The sequence below is a fragment of the Typha angustifolia genome, chromosome 8 (assembly GCF_048772165.1).
Source record: "Typha angustifolia cultivar Huaian chromosome 8, ASM4877216v1, whole genome shotgun sequence".
Lineage (NCBI taxonomy): Eukaryota > Viridiplantae > Streptophyta > Magnoliopsida > Poales > Typhaceae > Typha > Typha angustifolia.
This window is the reverse complement of record NC_133246.1, coordinates 17299525-17314695: the sequence shown is the minus strand read 5'-3', so window position 1 is coordinate 17314695 and position 15171 is coordinate 17299525. Positions and strand designations below refer to the sequence as shown.

Sequence of the window (15171 nt, the reverse complement as noted above, 5' to 3'; positions counted from 1 at the left end):
CAGTATCACTAATATTGAATAAATTCTCATCAAATCCGACTACAATTATAAAATTTTGACACAAGCGTTAGTTAAGTTTAATCAAATCTACTAAATTTATTATCCTAAATGATGGATTTCAGAAAAAAAATAATAATAATAAACTAGAGTTCCAATCTAGGTTCTTAGGTTTGACTTGGGGATAACCAATTTGATCATATCGGATCCTTAGTGGATCCGATCGATGCCACGTCACGTCAGGGCCTAGTAAGTTCACCAGAAAATTTTCTTTGGCCTTGCTTCCACTCGTATAATATTAATTAAATGCATCCATCCTTATCGTGCGCTCCTACTCCAACAGCGAAGCGTAAGTTAGTATTGCATTTAAAATTAGTTGTTGATCCGCTCAACTAAAACTTAAATGCATCCTTATCGTGCTATGCTGCTTATTGTGAGCCAACTATTGCTACCTCCTCCCAGAGCTACCTCGCCTCTCCTTTTAAAACCCTAGACTAGATTTAGCTTAGATCTATGACCTTGATCCCGTTCTGATATCAGTTCTCGTAGATTGTAATGGCGGGATTCCTCTCTACCCTCAAGCGGGTCTATCTCTCCGTCTACAACTGGACCGTGTTCGTCGGATGGTAGTCGTCTTCTTGCTCTTAGATCCGATGATACCGTTCCTAATTCCTACTGATCTGTTTGATTTGGTGCAGGTTCCAGGTTCTATACTTTGCTCTCAAAACTTTGAGCGAATCCGGGCACACGGCGGTGTACGATGCCGTGGAGAAGCCTCTGCAGCTTGCGCAGACCGCGGCAGTGTTGGAGGTGCTGAAGAATTTGATTGTCCCCCCTCTTTTACTTGATTCTTTTTTTTTTAAGAATTTTAGATGTATCTTGGTTGATTTTTTTGTTTTTGTGTTTATGGGTGTGCAGATCCTTCATGGCCTTGTAGGTGAGGAATCTTTTGCTTTCTTATCCATTGATTTGCTTCATTTTTAGTGGTTGTGAGTCAGTATTGGATTGTATCGAATAGGACTGGTTAGGTCACCGGTATCAGCGACTTTGCCTCAAATTGGATCAAGGTTGTTTGTTACTTGGGGCATCCTGTGGAGTTTCCCTGAGGTACTACTGAGTTGTTTTCTAATCCTTATTTTCTTTTCCAGTTTAACCAATGATGCTTAATTTATTAAATGGTGCAATTTTTTAACAGATCAGGACACATATCCTTGTTAGCTCCTTGGTTATCAGCTGGTCTCTTACTGAGGTGCGGATTAATAATTTGATTATGCTATAGTTATCGTTAGCATGTTTGATGAATTGGAAAATTTGTCTTTGAGCAGTGAAATAATTATTACTTTGCCAACATGGTCTTGTTTTTCTAACAATCCTGACAGATTGACATGCATTCCTATTGGCAGTTTAATGTCTAATTTGTGGATGCATATAGTTCTGATGGCTTCTCTGATAAATTAGTTAAAATGGGGAGATGCAACTTACAATATTGTACTATCAAAATATATTTATGTTAGGTAGCGAGTTATGTGCATGAGTGCATCTAACGATGAGAGGTACTGAGTTATATTCTTTGATCATTGGTGGAGTTTAATTTTGCATGTCAAATTAATTATGTTAATGGTGGGAGGACTTGAGATGCATAATTTGATTGCTAATGAACCTTAATTTGCCGTAACTTGTCATATACTGAAGGTTATTAATTTATTTCAGTACACTTGCTAATTACCAGCTCATTTAATGAATCTACCGTAGAACTCATAGAAAAGATTATTCTCAACTGCCAGGTTATATTTTTTTGACAAAAAACTGCCAGGTTATATTAAGAGGGACTTAAAATTAATAGCTTGTTTGGAACAATTTGATAGATGTTTAACCCCCATAAATTCAGGAACAACAGGAATCTGATCTAGTAGAATTGTTTCGAGTTCACCTTCCAATTTCTTTTCCCCTATCAATGCTAGCAAATTCACCTTTGAAATTGAATACATGTTTCCTTGTCCTACTTGTTTTGAAGCTGATAACCACCAACCTGTTATTGGCTGGTCAATCTAGCTAATCAAAGAGGTGGTCATCTCTTGTAGAATCTAGATAATTTATCTGCATAACTGGGGAAATTGGCTCTCTGTATATACTTTTTAAATAACTTATGCTATAGGTTTTCATCTGCATAGTGAGAGATTGAATAACAATCACAAGCATCATTTGCTCTTTGCAGATTATAAGGTATTCTTTCTTTGGTATGAAAGAGGCTCTTGGCTTTGCACCTTCCTGGCTCTTGTGGCTTAGGTAAGTACAACTCCATAGTGTAGTAACTATTGTGGTACTTGTATTTCCTGCCAAATTAGTTAATTTCATTCACATTGAAATGAATACTTTGCAGATACAGCACTTTCCTGTTATTGTATCCAACTGGCATCACCAGCGAAATTGGCCTGATATACCTTGGCTTGCCCTACATTAAGGTACTAGCATATTTGCGATGATAGATTGACCTCAAATTAGATATTTGATATGACAGTTCTGTAAAATTGAAGATTTCCTGCCAATGCTTTAATTGATCCTATTTGTGGATATGGCAGGCATCTGATAAATACTGCATTAGGATGCCAAACAAGTGGAACTTCTCCTTCGATTACTTCTACACATCAATCCTTGTACTTGGTATCTATGCCCCAGGTACATCTACTTACATTTTCTCCTTGCATCTAGTGATTATTTTGGAACTAGCAGGTTTTGCTCAGGGGCTGATTGCATCCTTTGCTGCAGGTAGCCCCCACATGTACACGTACATGCTTGGTCAGAGAAAGAAGGCTCTCGCAAAGTCAAAGACAGCATAACCTCTCTCATTAAATAAAAGGTAGAAAAGGCAAAAACAACATAATCCTGATCAACTAAATTATGAGACCATCTGTTTTTGCTGCTTATCTTGCTGCTTTGCCGAATTATCTTCTAGTACAGCCTATCTGAAGTCAGAAGCAATGGTAAAATAGAGCTGTAAAAATTGAAGCTTGGTTTCTTTCTATTCTCTGTTGGCTATGGTTATCTGATGGTGTTTAGTTACTTTTTTTAAGCCAAGGCTTGTGTAGTTGTTGAAATAGCTAAGTTTGATTATTTGAATGTGCTCCATACTGATAATCCTAATTTGTTAAAAACTGAAAGCTTGTATCTCGTTGCTCCATTAGTCCGTTGTAACAAATCTGGTTCAACAAGCTAAATGTTATTATGACCATGCCTTCTGTGTATGTGCAGTATCATCTCTCGTGGTTAACAGATACAATTCTTACACCAAGTCTACCTGCCAAAATACTATGTGATGACCAATAAATAATATTAGTCTCAGGTATCCCTGATATTGGACTCAGAGGGTATAACAATCATTGGTCTCTCATCTATGATGTGAGAATAACACAGTTCAGGGCTTAAATACCATTTGCTTCGCTTTGAGTAACTAGCAGGAAATCTTCCACCAATTTTATGAGTCGGGGAAATGTCAAACAAACGTTTTATTTCATCTATATATCAGATACAGATATCTGAGCATAGTCTAACAAAAACGAGAAATCTTCATAGAATACAGACTGAACTCCATAACACTAAAACATACAGAAAAAGAACTGCACGGTCCCTCAAACGCACACAGCTGAATCATCAACCAAGATGATCACCTCAATCAACCTCCTCAATCTTCGGTCCTGCGCCACCGGCGCTGTCGCCGTGGCCATCCTCATCCATCCCGCCGGCACCACCCTGATACATCTTCGCAATGATGGGATTGCATAGGCTCTCCAACTCTTTCATCTTGTCCTCGAACTCGTCCACCTCAGCCAGCTGATTCCCGTCGAGCCACTGGATAGCCTGCTCGACCGCGTCCTCAATCTTCTTCTTATCCGCCGGCGCCAGCTTCGCTCCGATCTTCTCATCCTTCATAGTGTTCCTCATGTTATAGGCGTAGTTCTCCAATGCGTTCTTCGCCTCCACCTTCTTCCGGTGCTCCTCGTCCTCCGACTTATATTTCTCCGCGTCCTGCACCATCTTCTCGATCTCCTCTTTGCTCAGCCTCCCCTTGTCATTAGTAATGGTGATCTTGTTCTTTTGCCCGGTGGTCTTATCCTCTGCGGAGACGTTTAAGATCCCATTAGCGTCGATATCGAAGCAGACATTGATCTGGGGCACTCCTCTGGGAGCAGGAGGGATGCCACTGAGCTCAAACTTGCCCAACAAGTTGTTATCCTTCGTCTTCGTCCTCTCGCCTTCATAGACCTGGATGAGAACACCAGGTTGGTTGTCGGAATAAGTAGAGAAGACCTGCTCCTTCTTGGTTGGGATGGTTGTGTTCCGAGGAATCAAAACAGTCATGACGCCGCCAGCGGTCTCCAAACCAAGGGAGAGAGGCGTGACGTCCAACAAAAGAAGGTCTTGGACTTTCTGGTTGCCTTCGCCACTCAAAATGGCGGCTTGGACGGCGGCGCCGTAGGCGACGGCCTCGTCGGGGTTGATGCTCTTACAGAGCTCCTTGCCATTGAAGAGGTCTTGGAGCAATTGCTGCACCTTTGGAATTCTAGTAGATCCACCAACGAGTACGACATCGTGGATGCTGCTCTTGTCCATCTTGGCATCCTTCAAACACTTTTCCACCGGCTCCATACACTTCCTGAACAAATCCATGTTGAGCTCCTCGAATCTGGCACGGGTTATGGTGGAGTAGAAATCGATCCCCTCGTAGAGAGAATCGATCTCAATGGTGGTCTGGGCAGTGGAAGAGAGAGTCCTCTTTGCCCTCTCACACGCAGTCCTTAGTCTTCTCAGAGCTCTTGGGTTGCCAGTTATGTCCTTCTTGTGCTTGCGTTTGAATTCTTGAACGAAATGGTTCACCATCCTGTTGTCGAAGTCCTCTCCGCCGAGATGGGTATCACCAGCCGTCGCTTTCACTTCAAAGATACCTTCTTCAATAGTCAGAATAGAGACATCGAAGGTTCCCCCGCCAAGGTCGAAAATTAGCACATTCTTCTCCCCGGAGCTGCTCGCCTTCTTGTCGAGGCCATAGGCGATGGCGGCCGCCGTGGGCTCGTTAATGATCCGCATGACATTGAGTCCGGCGATGACGCCGGCGTCCTTGGTGGCCTGGCGCTGCGAGTCGTTGAAATAGGCCGGGACGGTGACGACGGCGTTCTTGATAGCGCGGCCGAGGAAGGCCTCCGCAATCTCTCGCATCTTGGAGAGGACCATGGAAGATATCTCCTCGGGGGAGAATTGCTTCTCCTCGCCTTTGGACTGGACGACGATCATCGGCTTGTCGCCGGGACCGGCGATGATCTTGAATGGCCACAGTTTCATGTCGTTCTGGACGGAGGGGTCGCTGAATCGCCTTCCGATCAAACGCTTAGCATCTGCAATAGCAAGAAAATGAGTTTAATTAGTAATGATTAAAGCATGATTCAAGCAAGACATTAGGGTTAATCGAAGAAGAATTTATATCTCCCAAATTAGAGTAATAGAATGTAATAATCTGGTAGTAATCTAGAGGCAAAATTAAAATAAGATAATTGCTAATATAATTTTAATCCATAAAAATCAGCACCATAGTTACATTACACCGACCTACATATAATTAAAGCCAGTAAAATCATCATTACGACTCGCAACTCCCAGATCAGAGAGGTAGATTAACCTCATCTTGAATGCGAAAGGCCTCAAGAGAAAATTCGAGCGCAAAGCTTAACAGCAACATAGAGGTGAAGAAGACATACGAGAACTTACCAAAAACGGTGTTGGTGGGATTCATGGCGACCTGGTTCTTGGCGGCATCTCCGATAAGCCGCTCCGTATCAGTGAACGCGACATAGGAAGGAGTCGTACGATTCCCCTGGTCGTTCGCGATGATCTCCACGCGATCGTGCTGCCACACACCGACGCACGAGTACGTCGTCCCGAGATCGATCCCGATCGCCGGACCTTCGCCTTTCCCCGCCATGGATTGTTTCGTAGATCACGAAGCTTGAATCGAAACAGAGACGGAAATTTAGTGAACTCTTATAAGATCTTTTTGGTTAACGAGACTTTCTTGGAGTGAGGAGGAGGAGGAGGAGGTGGTGGTGGGATTTTATAGGAGAGCTTTTTAATTCCGGAAGGTTCTGACGATAGATTCGAGCCGTCGGATCGGGCACAGATGGATTGTTCGACCACCCCCTCGACTTCTCCAGAAATATTTATTGGTGCCACCTAAGCCTCACTGGCTTGATTAGGAGGGAAGAATTACGAGTCTAATGAAAGCATCTCAGCCCTCAATTGATTGATCTGATCTTCTGATAGATATGTGTCAATTTCAGTTGTTTTTTTTTTTAAATTTTATTTTTAAGACAGAAGACGTGGCCAACTTAAATTAGAACACTTCATCAGTTTAGATGAAGCATAACAAACGACAGAAGATTTGGGCCAAGATTTTAGCTTTAAGTCAACTCTATTGAAAATTTGGGCCAAGATTAGACTTAGGTGGCAGATACAATTGATATATTTGAGTTTTTTTTTTAAAAAAAGAAAAAAGAAAAAAAGAAGATTTGGAGGCTAAATGGATCGAATAGCATTACCATGTCGGTCCAAATATAAAGCCCATGGGTTTTATTCGTTGTAACTAGATTTGAGCGTAGGACTGCTGCTATTGGTTTAAAACTAAATTCTATTAGGATTGTGACCGCTAATAAAGTTATGATTGGATAGTAAAGGGTTGCCATTAAGAAATCAAGGAAACTAAGGGACGTTTCTGTAAGCCACCGTGATTGATAAAGTAAACAGGACATAGGGACAAGAGACGAACCATTTCAGATCAAACGATTTAGGGTCTTGACGAGAGAAAGGAGTCGGAAAGGGGGGGGCGGAAAAATTGGAGAGGAAGAGGAGAAGGGGTCGGTTTCGATCAAAACCCTAGGGTTTTGTGCAAAGGGATAGGGCTTCGCTGCCATGTCTGCGGGCGTCTGCGGCAAGCGCCTAGGGTTCGAGGAAATCTTCGGATCTCCGTTGCCAACCCCGTCGGCGAAGCGGCCTCGCTGCTCCCTATACGGATCCCCTGTCCGATCCTCAGATTTCGGATTCGGATCCGAGGATAAGGTGTCCGTACTACTTCGCATGTTCCCTTCGATGGATCGGGAGGTATTCGCCTTCTCTTTGATCTCCTCTTCTCCTCGTTGATCGAGATTATTGATGTTATGCTTCATGGTTTAACCAAGTAATATGCGTTTAGATCTTGCTGATATAGAAGAAAGCAATGGGAAAGGAATGACAGGTTCTTTCATATAATTTTGTGAATGGGATAGTTTAGAAATGAAAGAGATTGGATGTTTGTGCCTTTTTAGTATATGTAGCTAAATGTTTTCTCTTCTTAGCGTGATGGCAGAAAGGGATGGTATTAGCTTCATGCGAGCAAGATATCCTGCAAGGTGGTTGTTTGTTTAGCTTATGTTGATGAATTTAATTAGAATTTATCGTGACGATATAGACTGCTGAAGCCAAGAGTCATCTTATATGGTAGAAGCTGCAGTTCTAGATCTATGCAGTTCCTTATAATTGTCTATAGCAGTTTGTTGGCTTGACCTTTTAAACAAGGTTGGTCGTGTGTCAATAATATAATCAAATTATCCTTTTTAATTATAAATTTCAATATTCAGTTTTTTTTTTTTTTCTTTTTGGGTTCCTTACTGATAGCTAATGATATTTGAAACTATTGGATAGGTTGTGGAAACTGTTCTAAATAGTCATGATCACAAAATTGATGACGCCATTAAGAGTCTTCATGCTTTGTGCCTCGGTGATGCTTCTGCCAGAAATGAGTCAGCAGGTCTCAACACGTCACTCTTATCGAATGGCAACATTACTGAAGGTTAGGAAACGGAACTTTGATCTCCTTCCCGGGCTTTTCTTTTCCTCCTATTTTAGTTTAATGGTGGGCAGGACATCAAATTGTGTATATTTGATAATCCCTATTTATCTCTTTATCTGTCATCATGTGCTAGGTGCGATGAACTTGCAAATATCTGAAGAGCATGCTGAAGGGATTCGTAGTCAGAATGCAGATACAGAATGTAGGACGCTCCCTGATAGGTCTTCTTGGGTCGATATGTTTGTGCAAGAAATGGTGAATGCCTCAGATTGGGATGATGTTAGAGGTCGTGCTATGAAATTCTTGGAGGCATTTGAAAGAAATGCAGCTGCAGGTACCACATCATTGGTGGAGGTAAATGTGAACTTTGTGCTTATTTGCGTGTAAGCACGTTATTCCTGTGTCTTAGACGAGTTCTCATCTCTCATTTTGTTGATTATGGACTAGGAGGAGATGAATGCTCTCAAAGAGCAGTTGCAGTGTTTGTTGAGGGACAATCAAATTCTGAGGAGAGCTGTTGCTATTCAGCATGAACAAACTTTGCAGCATGAGGACAAGCTAAAGGAGATGCAACAATTGAAGCTTATTATAGGCCAATACCAAGAGCAGATCCGGACTTTAGAGGTAATTAAGAGCAACTTCTACTTATGTTTCTTTGGAAGTCTTAGCCATGTTCAAAACTAAATTCTCTTTGAAAAACTTGGATTATCTGCCGCTGTCTTCTGTTAGGAAGATGTGATGTCGAGGGATGCTTCATCCCAATTGTTTATCTTCTTTTTTGCCCCCTCTTCTTTTGCAGCTTAACAATTATACATTGAAGGTCCATCTACAAAGAGCACAAGAAGCTGATTCCATTCCAAGTCGCTTCCACCCAGATATCTTTTAGGAATCCCACTTCTCAAATATGTATTTATTTCATGTTGAGATATAAATGGAACCTAAAGTTACATTTACTATGAGAGAGCTCCGTGATTGCTGATCGCCATTACCTCGGGATATGCTGTGTATCTGCAACATCCTTCTATTGTTCTATTGTGCGAGTTCAACTGGTGCCTGAGGTATATGAAGAGAGCTAAGATCAGTGATTTACCTAATATTGCAGTAGAAGATTTCGACTTGTTTACAAGCAGTTTGTTGCCACTTCCTTTTATAATATTTGTCTGTGTTTTCATTTTACTAGTCACCAGGCACATCAAATGCACCTATAGATGGAAATTTGTGGAAGGTTTTGAGGCTTGTGTTGAGAATTGACTAAAAGGCATTATATAAGATGATTGCCCTTGTTCTTATTCCATGAGGTGAGGTGGGTTGTACCTATCAACCATGTAGCTATGGTTAATATTTCTTTGATTTGGACAACTATATCTGGAAATATTCATTGATCCTTGTTTAAAATTAAGAATCTTGGCCAGTTTTCTAATACAATGGAGATGGATGGCTCAACTAATGTCTCACATGAAATACAAATGCATGATAAGAACATGGGAGAAGATTTCCATACAAATAAAAACTCAAAACCACAAGTTGCTTAATTCGAAATTGTTGTCTCTACTCTAATTCATATTGGAGTAGTAACCGCTGGTTTCAATCCCAGGGCCTCAGCATTAGGATGAGTCACACGTGGCAACAGCGGGGCCGTACAATCTGTATTGATTCATTCCAATTACTTGAATAGGGTCCAAACTTATTAAAAAGATCCGAATCCATTAACATCCAGGGGTATTATCGTCATATGACGTAAACACATGATACCAAACACCTGTGTTTCGTAAACCGTTTCAGCCGCGATACGTTGCCAAGTGCGGATGAATCCAAGGCGCATTTAGAAACGGACTACGTAATCCTTCACTTCCTTAATCCCAATCACAAAACCACTACTAAACCCTACTAGAATTCTTCATTCTTCTTCCCCTCCCCTCCTTCGAGGTAAATTTTCTTGTGATTTTTCTTTACGGTAAGCTTTTTTAAACTCGGATCTGGATTCCAGATCCCGAAAAGATCGTTGGTATATAGCTCTCGGTCCCTTTGCCTGAATTGGAAGCGTTACATCTGGTCTCGAGTATAATTTTGAGTTTTTTGAAAATAAAATCGGTTGGTACGAGGCGGTTGGATATGTGTGAGATCTTGTATCTGTAAAACATAGCTCTGGGTCGAGTAATATCTGTAAACTTAAATTTTTGATATAACTTTTACGAATTCTTTGAAGAGAGATTGAAAGCTTTGTGCAGATCAGGTGTTTGAGTGGAGATCTGAGTAATGGCAAAAGGGTCCACAAATGGAGAGCAGCAGACGATCACGAGGCCACCTCCCACCCCATCTCCTCTTCGGTTCTCCAAATTTTTTCAGGTAATTTTGCTTCCTCCATTCTCAGGTCGCTCGCATTATTACAAAATTTATTAGATGTATGGTTTTTTTTCTTGCATGCTGAATGGTATTTTTTTTTCTTCTAATTTTGTAGCACGTTTGAGGATCTTATAGATTTGTCTCTGATTTTAACATGCTTTGATTTCTGATATCTCATCTCGTTTGCTTTGGATACGTATTCTTTGAGTTGGTGTAATGTAGATTTTTGACAGGCCAATATGCGAATCTTGGTTTCTGGGGGAGCTGGATTCATTGGTTCCCATTTGGTGGACAAGCTGATGGAAAATGAGACGAATGAGGTACTAAACAATAGCCTGAATTCTTGAATGAGTGTGAATGTGTGGGCTGCATTCAGACTTCAATGTAGTTCTGACCATTCACTACTACTTTAGGACTGATGACAAATTCTTTTGGTGTTTGTTCTTTTGTCCTTTATTTAAGTGTATAAATATATCCGAACTCTAACATGGATCTTTGTCTGCTGAGATCTGCTGCTCTATTTGTGATTGCGTAAGGTTGCGGGGTTAAATCTTGATTCTTTCCCATTGCATGAGTGGTGTGGTGTGATGCCATTGATTTATTCTCGAAATAGTGAAATTCATCATATGCTACTTCCTTTTAATATTGCTTGCATTGTTATCATAAAAAATGCCTATTATATTTTGAGAGTCCTTTCTAAATTTGTCTAGTGGCCACTGACCAATAATTTTATATCTCTTTTATCTATTAAAAGTTACTTCAAATCTCTTACTTAATTATTCTCTCTCTCTCCCAACAAGGAAAAGAAAGGAAACAGATCTCTTGACGAGTCCATATTCTGTGTTTGTTTTTATTTGAAAGTCCTCTAGTTGATATTTTGCAACTAGCAGTCTTTATATTTATTTTTTCCAGGTTATTGTTGTGGATAACTTTTTCACTGGCTCGAAGGACAATCTGAGAAAATGGATCGGGCATCCCAGATTTGAACTCATTCGTCATGGTAAGTTCCAGCAATCCTTTCTTTTAATATTAATGTTTAAGATGATATTATATCTTGCTAAGATCCAGCTTTACCCTTTGTTGGAGAGGCTTCTATACATCCAAACAATCTTAATCTTAGAAAGTTCAACTTCTCCAACTGTACCAACTTTTCTAATTGAAATGCATATTGAAGTAAAGCATTATGTTCTACATCTTTCTCTAGATGTTACGGAATCATTGCTGGTAGAGGTTGATCAAATTTATCATCTTGCTTGCCCTGCTTCTCCGATCTTCTATAAATACAACCCTGTTAAGGTATGTTTACTCTCATTATTAGCATTATTGAGATATTTTAAATGAAGATTATGAGCTTAGTATTTTGAAGTGATCTTGCACATCTGGATTAAGTGAATTATTTATTGATAACTATATTCCTTTATCCATTTACCAGCAGAAGGAAATTTTAAGATTTCATATTGCAGTAATATTTCTTGATTTTTTTAATTTCTGCTTAGGAGAACTTCATACTGTCAAGACATTTATGTCACAAGTTGATAGCTAGCTCTATGAACCTTCCCTATTAGTGAGATCAAGTACTATTCATCACCTAAACCTACATATTGATACTTGCTTTGTCCAAGTGATGTTTTTTGTATAGCTTGTTGATCTCAAAGTAGCTGAGCAGAAATTAGCAATCTTTCTGACCTACTCATAGATGTCCTCCTGTTTCTTTATCGCCAAAAGTATATTTACTAGTCAACGTCAAGAATTCCTTCATAGAAAGGAAAAACAAATCTTTGACAGTTTCACAGCTCATAAATTTTTCATTCACCACTGGAGCTAAGATCTTCATTTCTATTGGTAATTTTTGTTGGAACTGAAAGTGATAACTCGAATTTTAACAATATTGTAGACTATAAAGACGAATGTGATTGGCACACTAAACATGCTGGGGCTTGCAAAGAGAGTTGGAGCTAGGTAATAGCTTACCCCCTTTATTCCTTTATCTCCATCAAGGATGCTACTCTGACTCTTGCTTATTCAACTTCTTGTAGAATATTACTGACATCGACCTCAGAGGTCTATGGCGATCCTCTTGAGCATCCTCAGAAGGAAGAGTACTGGGGCAATGTTAACCCTATCGGTACAACAATTCATCTGAGTGACTGACTATAGTTTGTTCTTAGCAATTTTAGGAATAATGATTTACTTTACACACTCTCTGCTCTTGATAGCGTTATAATCAGCTTAGATTCTGTAGATTATATGCTACTCTTTTCGCTGAAGCATAACAATACACCTATGATTGCCATCTTTGATTACGTACTCTTCCAGGCATAATCTCGTCTCTTTTTTTTATGTGTAATCATACATTAGTCCCGCATTGCATCTCTAATATTATAATTTTCTTATAGATAAACTTTTGTTGCATTAATAGGAAGCTTTTGGTAGTCTGAAGATCTCTCTATTAGTGCCACTACTTCAGCAATCATATCTCTTGCAGTTTCAACTTTCAAGAGATAAGAATCACCCTATGCAATCTTCTCTCACTCCAATGGTCAATAGTCTGATTACGCCTGTACATAGTACACAATCAGTCCATCAAAATATCATCACTGCCCTCAGAAGTCCCAACCTAGGGCTGGTCGAGTAACCACAAGTATTTGTTTGCCACGAGACTTGGCAGTTTGTTGTTAATGCAATCTTTAACATCATTTACATTCCATTTTACTAAAGTTTATATTTTGGTACCGAAACACAATAGCACAATAGCAAGTTTTGCTTGATGGTCCATTATTATTTTGCACATGCTCAAACTGTGATACGCATAATAATATCTGATATTGATCTCTCTTTAATATTCTTTGATATGATCATTCTTGCTTGCTTTTAGGAGTTAGGAGCTGCTATGATGAGGGGAAGCGTGTGGCAGAGACTTTAATGTTTGATTATCATAGGCAGCATGGCATAGGTGAAACTTAACTATGGCCTTAAAGTGAAATAAGATTCCTCTATTCAATGATTATCTTCTGCTTTGGCAGAGATCCGAATTGCTAGGATCTTCAACACATACGGACCACGCATGAACATTGATGATGGACGTGTTGTTAGTAACTTCATAGCTCAAGCACTGCGGTAATGCTTAGTGCATAATAAATCAGGCTGTTTCTGTACATAAACTTACTGGAGAACTACTATCATTTGCTGAAAGCTGTCTTATCTATGAATGGTTGTAATGCCAATCTTCTGCATTAACATATTATGTAGAGGTGAATCCTTGACTGTTCAAGCACCAGGAACCCAAACCCGAAGTTTCTGCTATGTCTCTGATATGGTATGCACTTTTTTTTTTCTCTCTCTGCCACAAATTGTTTAAATCACAAGCGGTTGTGGTTCCCTGGTGGCTGCTTCCATGTAATTCAAAATTTTCATTTTGTAGGTTAATGGTCTTATCCGGCTGATGGAAGGGGATTACACTGGGCCAATTAATATAGGAAACCCAGGTAATTTTGAGGTTTGCCTTCATAACGATTGATTACCCTTGGTCCTTGAGCCTTTTAACAGCTTCTGAATGGAAGCTGTCTAGATCTGGTAGCTATATTCTTCAATGAAAGAAGCAGTTCCCTATAGTTGCAGAGACTATCATGATATTTAAGCTTTTCTTTTGTATCTAGTCTTAAGAAATGGTAGCTTATCAAATTTTCAAAAAATGTTAGTATAACAATCCACTCTTCCTTTGCAAATATTGATTGCCATCTCTCTGATACTGTAGGTGAATTCACTATGATGGAGCTTGCTCAGACTGTAAAGGAGGTTGGTTATTCTATATCTTCGTACCAGCATTTGCAATCAGTCTATACAAGAAGAATGTCCAACAAATTTCTTGTTGCTTAAGCGAAACCATTCATGATGTCGATGACTTGACTTGTCTACCGACCAAATATTATTCTTTTGTAAAACTGTCGCTGCTAATTATAATAGCAGATCAAAGCTCAAACTGCAGAAAGAAATTATTATTTATTAGAATGATCATTTGCTTTGTTGTTAATTCCAGTTGATCGACCCAAATGTACCAGTGAAGATTGTGGAGAACACCCCTGACGATCCAAGACAGAGGAAACCCGATATCGCGAAGGCCAAAGAGCTTCTCGGATGGGAGCCCAAAGTCACTCTCCGCGAGGGTCTACCTCTGATGGAGGAGGATTTCCGACAGCGGCTCGGTGTACCTAGAAAAGCATAAGAAATGAACTCAACTCCTCATACATGCCTCACAGATCTTTCTGCTTTAATCGTTGCATCTTTGCTAGGATATACACCTTGTATTTTATTAGCGTAAATTTGTTTAATATAAGACGTTTTTCTGAGGTTGCTTAGATGTTGTCCCATTAATGGAACATATGATTTGCACTCATCTCTACACTTGATGTCATCAGGGATTTATCCTTTTCTGAAGTCCCATAGAACGAAAATCCTTTAATAGTATTCTTCAAAATGCTACAGATGTGTAGTCAATTGACTATTTAATTTAAACAATAATCACTATTTTTTTTATGTATTGTATGTTTATCTCTACTAAATCTTACATTGGGCGTACGAGTCTCCCAACAGTTGACATGTCAAATTAATCAATTAGGTATGTTTAACATGAGATTTTCTTAGAGGTGTGGGTGGACTATGGAGTCCAAGCTGTGAGCTGTGATGCATCCTCTTGCAATTAATACTCGTCACTTTTTCTATAAGTATGCCCTGTGCAGTGAACTGGCCCTGTCTCTCCTTAGCACATAGGAAGTAGAAAGGCCAGATGCGGGTCCGTCCTTCTCGGCTATATCATTTCTGAGATGCTGGAATGTGACTCGGATCTTTAGCTTATCCTTTCAAAACGGAGCCTTCTGCGAAAGCGTGCTTGAAAGAGTAGTGCTACCTAAGCCAGTGCAAAAATGAATCCAGAAAAATATAATTAAAAAAAAAATTAATCCAGT

At 39.8% G+C, this 15171-nt stretch overlaps 4 protein-coding genes across 7 annotated transcripts; 3 read left to right on the top strand and 1 right to left on the bottom strand.

Moving 5' to 3' along the window:
• Nucleotides 1-410: 410 nt before the first annotated feature.
• Nucleotides 411-3239, top strand: LOC140764817 (very-long-chain (3R)-3-hydroxyacyl-CoA dehydratase PASTICCINO 2A). Its single transcript, XM_073103604.1, has 9 exons — nucleotides 411-623; nucleotides 696-807; nucleotides 916-934; nucleotides 1016-1104; nucleotides 1193-1246; nucleotides 2213-2283; nucleotides 2378-2459; nucleotides 2577-2673; nucleotides 2764-3239. The coding sequence occupies exons 1-9, from the start codon at nucleotides 553-555 to the stop codon at nucleotides 2832-2834; spliced, it is 666 nt and encodes a 221-aa protein (XP_072959705.1). The 5' UTR covers nucleotides 411-552; the 3' UTR covers nucleotides 2835-3239.
• A 246-nt stretch (nucleotides 3240-3485) lies between these two features.
• On the bottom strand, nucleotides 3486-6107 carry LOC140765717 (heat shock cognate 70 kDa protein 2-like). Its single transcript, XM_073104931.1, has 2 exons — nucleotides 5755-6107; nucleotides 3486-5384 (listed from the first exon to the last, which is right to left on the bottom strand). Exons 1-2 carry the CDS (start codon nucleotides 5966-5968, stop codon nucleotides 3664-3666), a joined length of 1935 nt encoding a protein of 644 aa, XP_072961032.1. The 5' UTR covers nucleotides 5969-6107; the 3' UTR covers nucleotides 3486-3663.
• Nucleotides 6108-6776: 669 nt separating this feature from the next.
• On the top strand, nucleotides 6777-9156 carry LOC140765268 (uncharacterized). The gene is made up of 5 exons (XM_073104255.1): nucleotides 6777-7140; nucleotides 7720-7867; nucleotides 8001-8221; nucleotides 8315-8491; nucleotides 8667-9156. Exons 1-5 carry the CDS (start codon nucleotides 6952-6954, stop codon nucleotides 8751-8753), a joined length of 822 nt encoding a protein of 273 aa, XP_072960356.1. The 5' UTR covers nucleotides 6777-6951; the 3' UTR covers nucleotides 8754-9156.
• Nucleotides 8788-14677, top strand: LOC140765266 (UDP-glucuronic acid decarboxylase 6-like). Of its 4 annotated transcripts, none has more exons than XM_073104253.1 (13): nucleotides 8788-8925; nucleotides 10096-10213; nucleotides 10444-10530; nucleotides 11123-11210; nucleotides 11415-11506; nucleotides 12105-12169; nucleotides 12247-12335; nucleotides 13086-13163; nucleotides 13234-13327; nucleotides 13460-13526; nucleotides 13632-13695; nucleotides 13965-14005; nucleotides 14247-14677. In XM_073104253.1, the coding sequence occupies exons 2-13, from the start codon at nucleotides 10124-10126 to the stop codon at nucleotides 14430-14432; spliced, it is 1041 nt and encodes a 346-aa protein (XP_072960354.1). In that variant the 5' UTR covers nucleotides 8788-8925; nucleotides 10096-10123; the 3' UTR covers nucleotides 14433-14677. The 4 variants fall into 4 exon arrangements, with proteins under 4 accessions (XP_072960354.1, XP_072960352.1, XP_072960353.1 ...); XM_073104251.1 differs by lacking the exon at nucleotides 8788-8925 and adding an exon at nucleotides 9298-9793 and having other exon boundaries at nucleotides 10101-10213; XM_073104252.1 differs by lacking the exon at nucleotides 8788-8925 and adding an exon at nucleotides 9298-9793.
• Nucleotides 14678-15171: the final 494 nt, after the last annotated feature.

What these genes read in the sequence shown, in the direction of transcription:
- LOC140764817 (XM_073103604.1), top strand. Translation starts at nt 553, where the DNA reads ATGGCGGGATTCCTCTCTACCCTCAAGCGGGTCTATCTCTCCGTCTAC. An exon ending in TCCTGGCTCTTGTGGCTTAG is followed by an intron (nt 2,284 to 2,377) that starts GTAAGTACAACT and finishes AATACTTTGCAG; the next exon opens with ATACAGCACTTTCCTGTTAT. An exon ending in TTGGCTTGCCCTACATTAAG is followed by an intron (nt 2,460 to 2,576) that starts GTACTAGCATAT and finishes TGGATATGGCAG; the next exon opens with GCATCTGATAAATACTGCAT.
- LOC140765717 (XM_073104931.1), bottom strand. Translation starts at nt 5,968, where the DNA reads ATGGCGGGGAAAGGCGAAGGTCCGGCGATCGGGATCGATCTCGGGACG. An exon ending in TCCCACCAACACCGTTTTTG is followed by an intron (nt 5,385 to 5,754) that starts GTAAGTTCTCGT and finishes TTGCTATTGCAG; the next exon opens with ATGCTAAGCGTTTGATCGGA.
- LOC140765266 (XM_073104253.1), top strand. Translation starts at nt 10,124, where the DNA reads ATGGCAAAAGGGTCCACAAATGGAGAGCAGCAGACGATCACGAGGCCA. An exon ending in GGGCAATGTTAACCCTATCG is followed by an intron (nt 12,336 to 13,085) that starts GTACAACAATTC and finishes GCTTGCTTTTAG; the next exon opens with GAGTTAGGAGCTGCTATGAT. An exon ending in TTGCTCAGACTGTAAAGGAG is followed by an intron (nt 14,006 to 14,246) that starts GTTGGTTATTCT and finishes TGTTAATTCCAG; the next exon opens with TTGATCGACCCAAATGTACC.
- LOC140765268 (XM_073104255.1), top strand. Translation starts at nt 6,952, where the DNA reads ATGTCTGCGGGCGTCTGCGGCAAGCGCCTAGGGTTCGAGGAAATCTTC. An exon ending in GAATGGCAACATTACTGAAG is followed by an intron (nt 7,868 to 8,000) that starts GTTAGGAAACGG and finishes ATCATGTGCTAG; the next exon opens with GTGCGATGAACTTGCAAATA. An exon ending in GTACCACATCATTGGTGGAG is followed by an intron (nt 8,222 to 8,314) that starts GTAAATGTGAAC and finishes ATTATGGACTAG; the next exon opens with GAGGAGATGAATGCTCTCAA.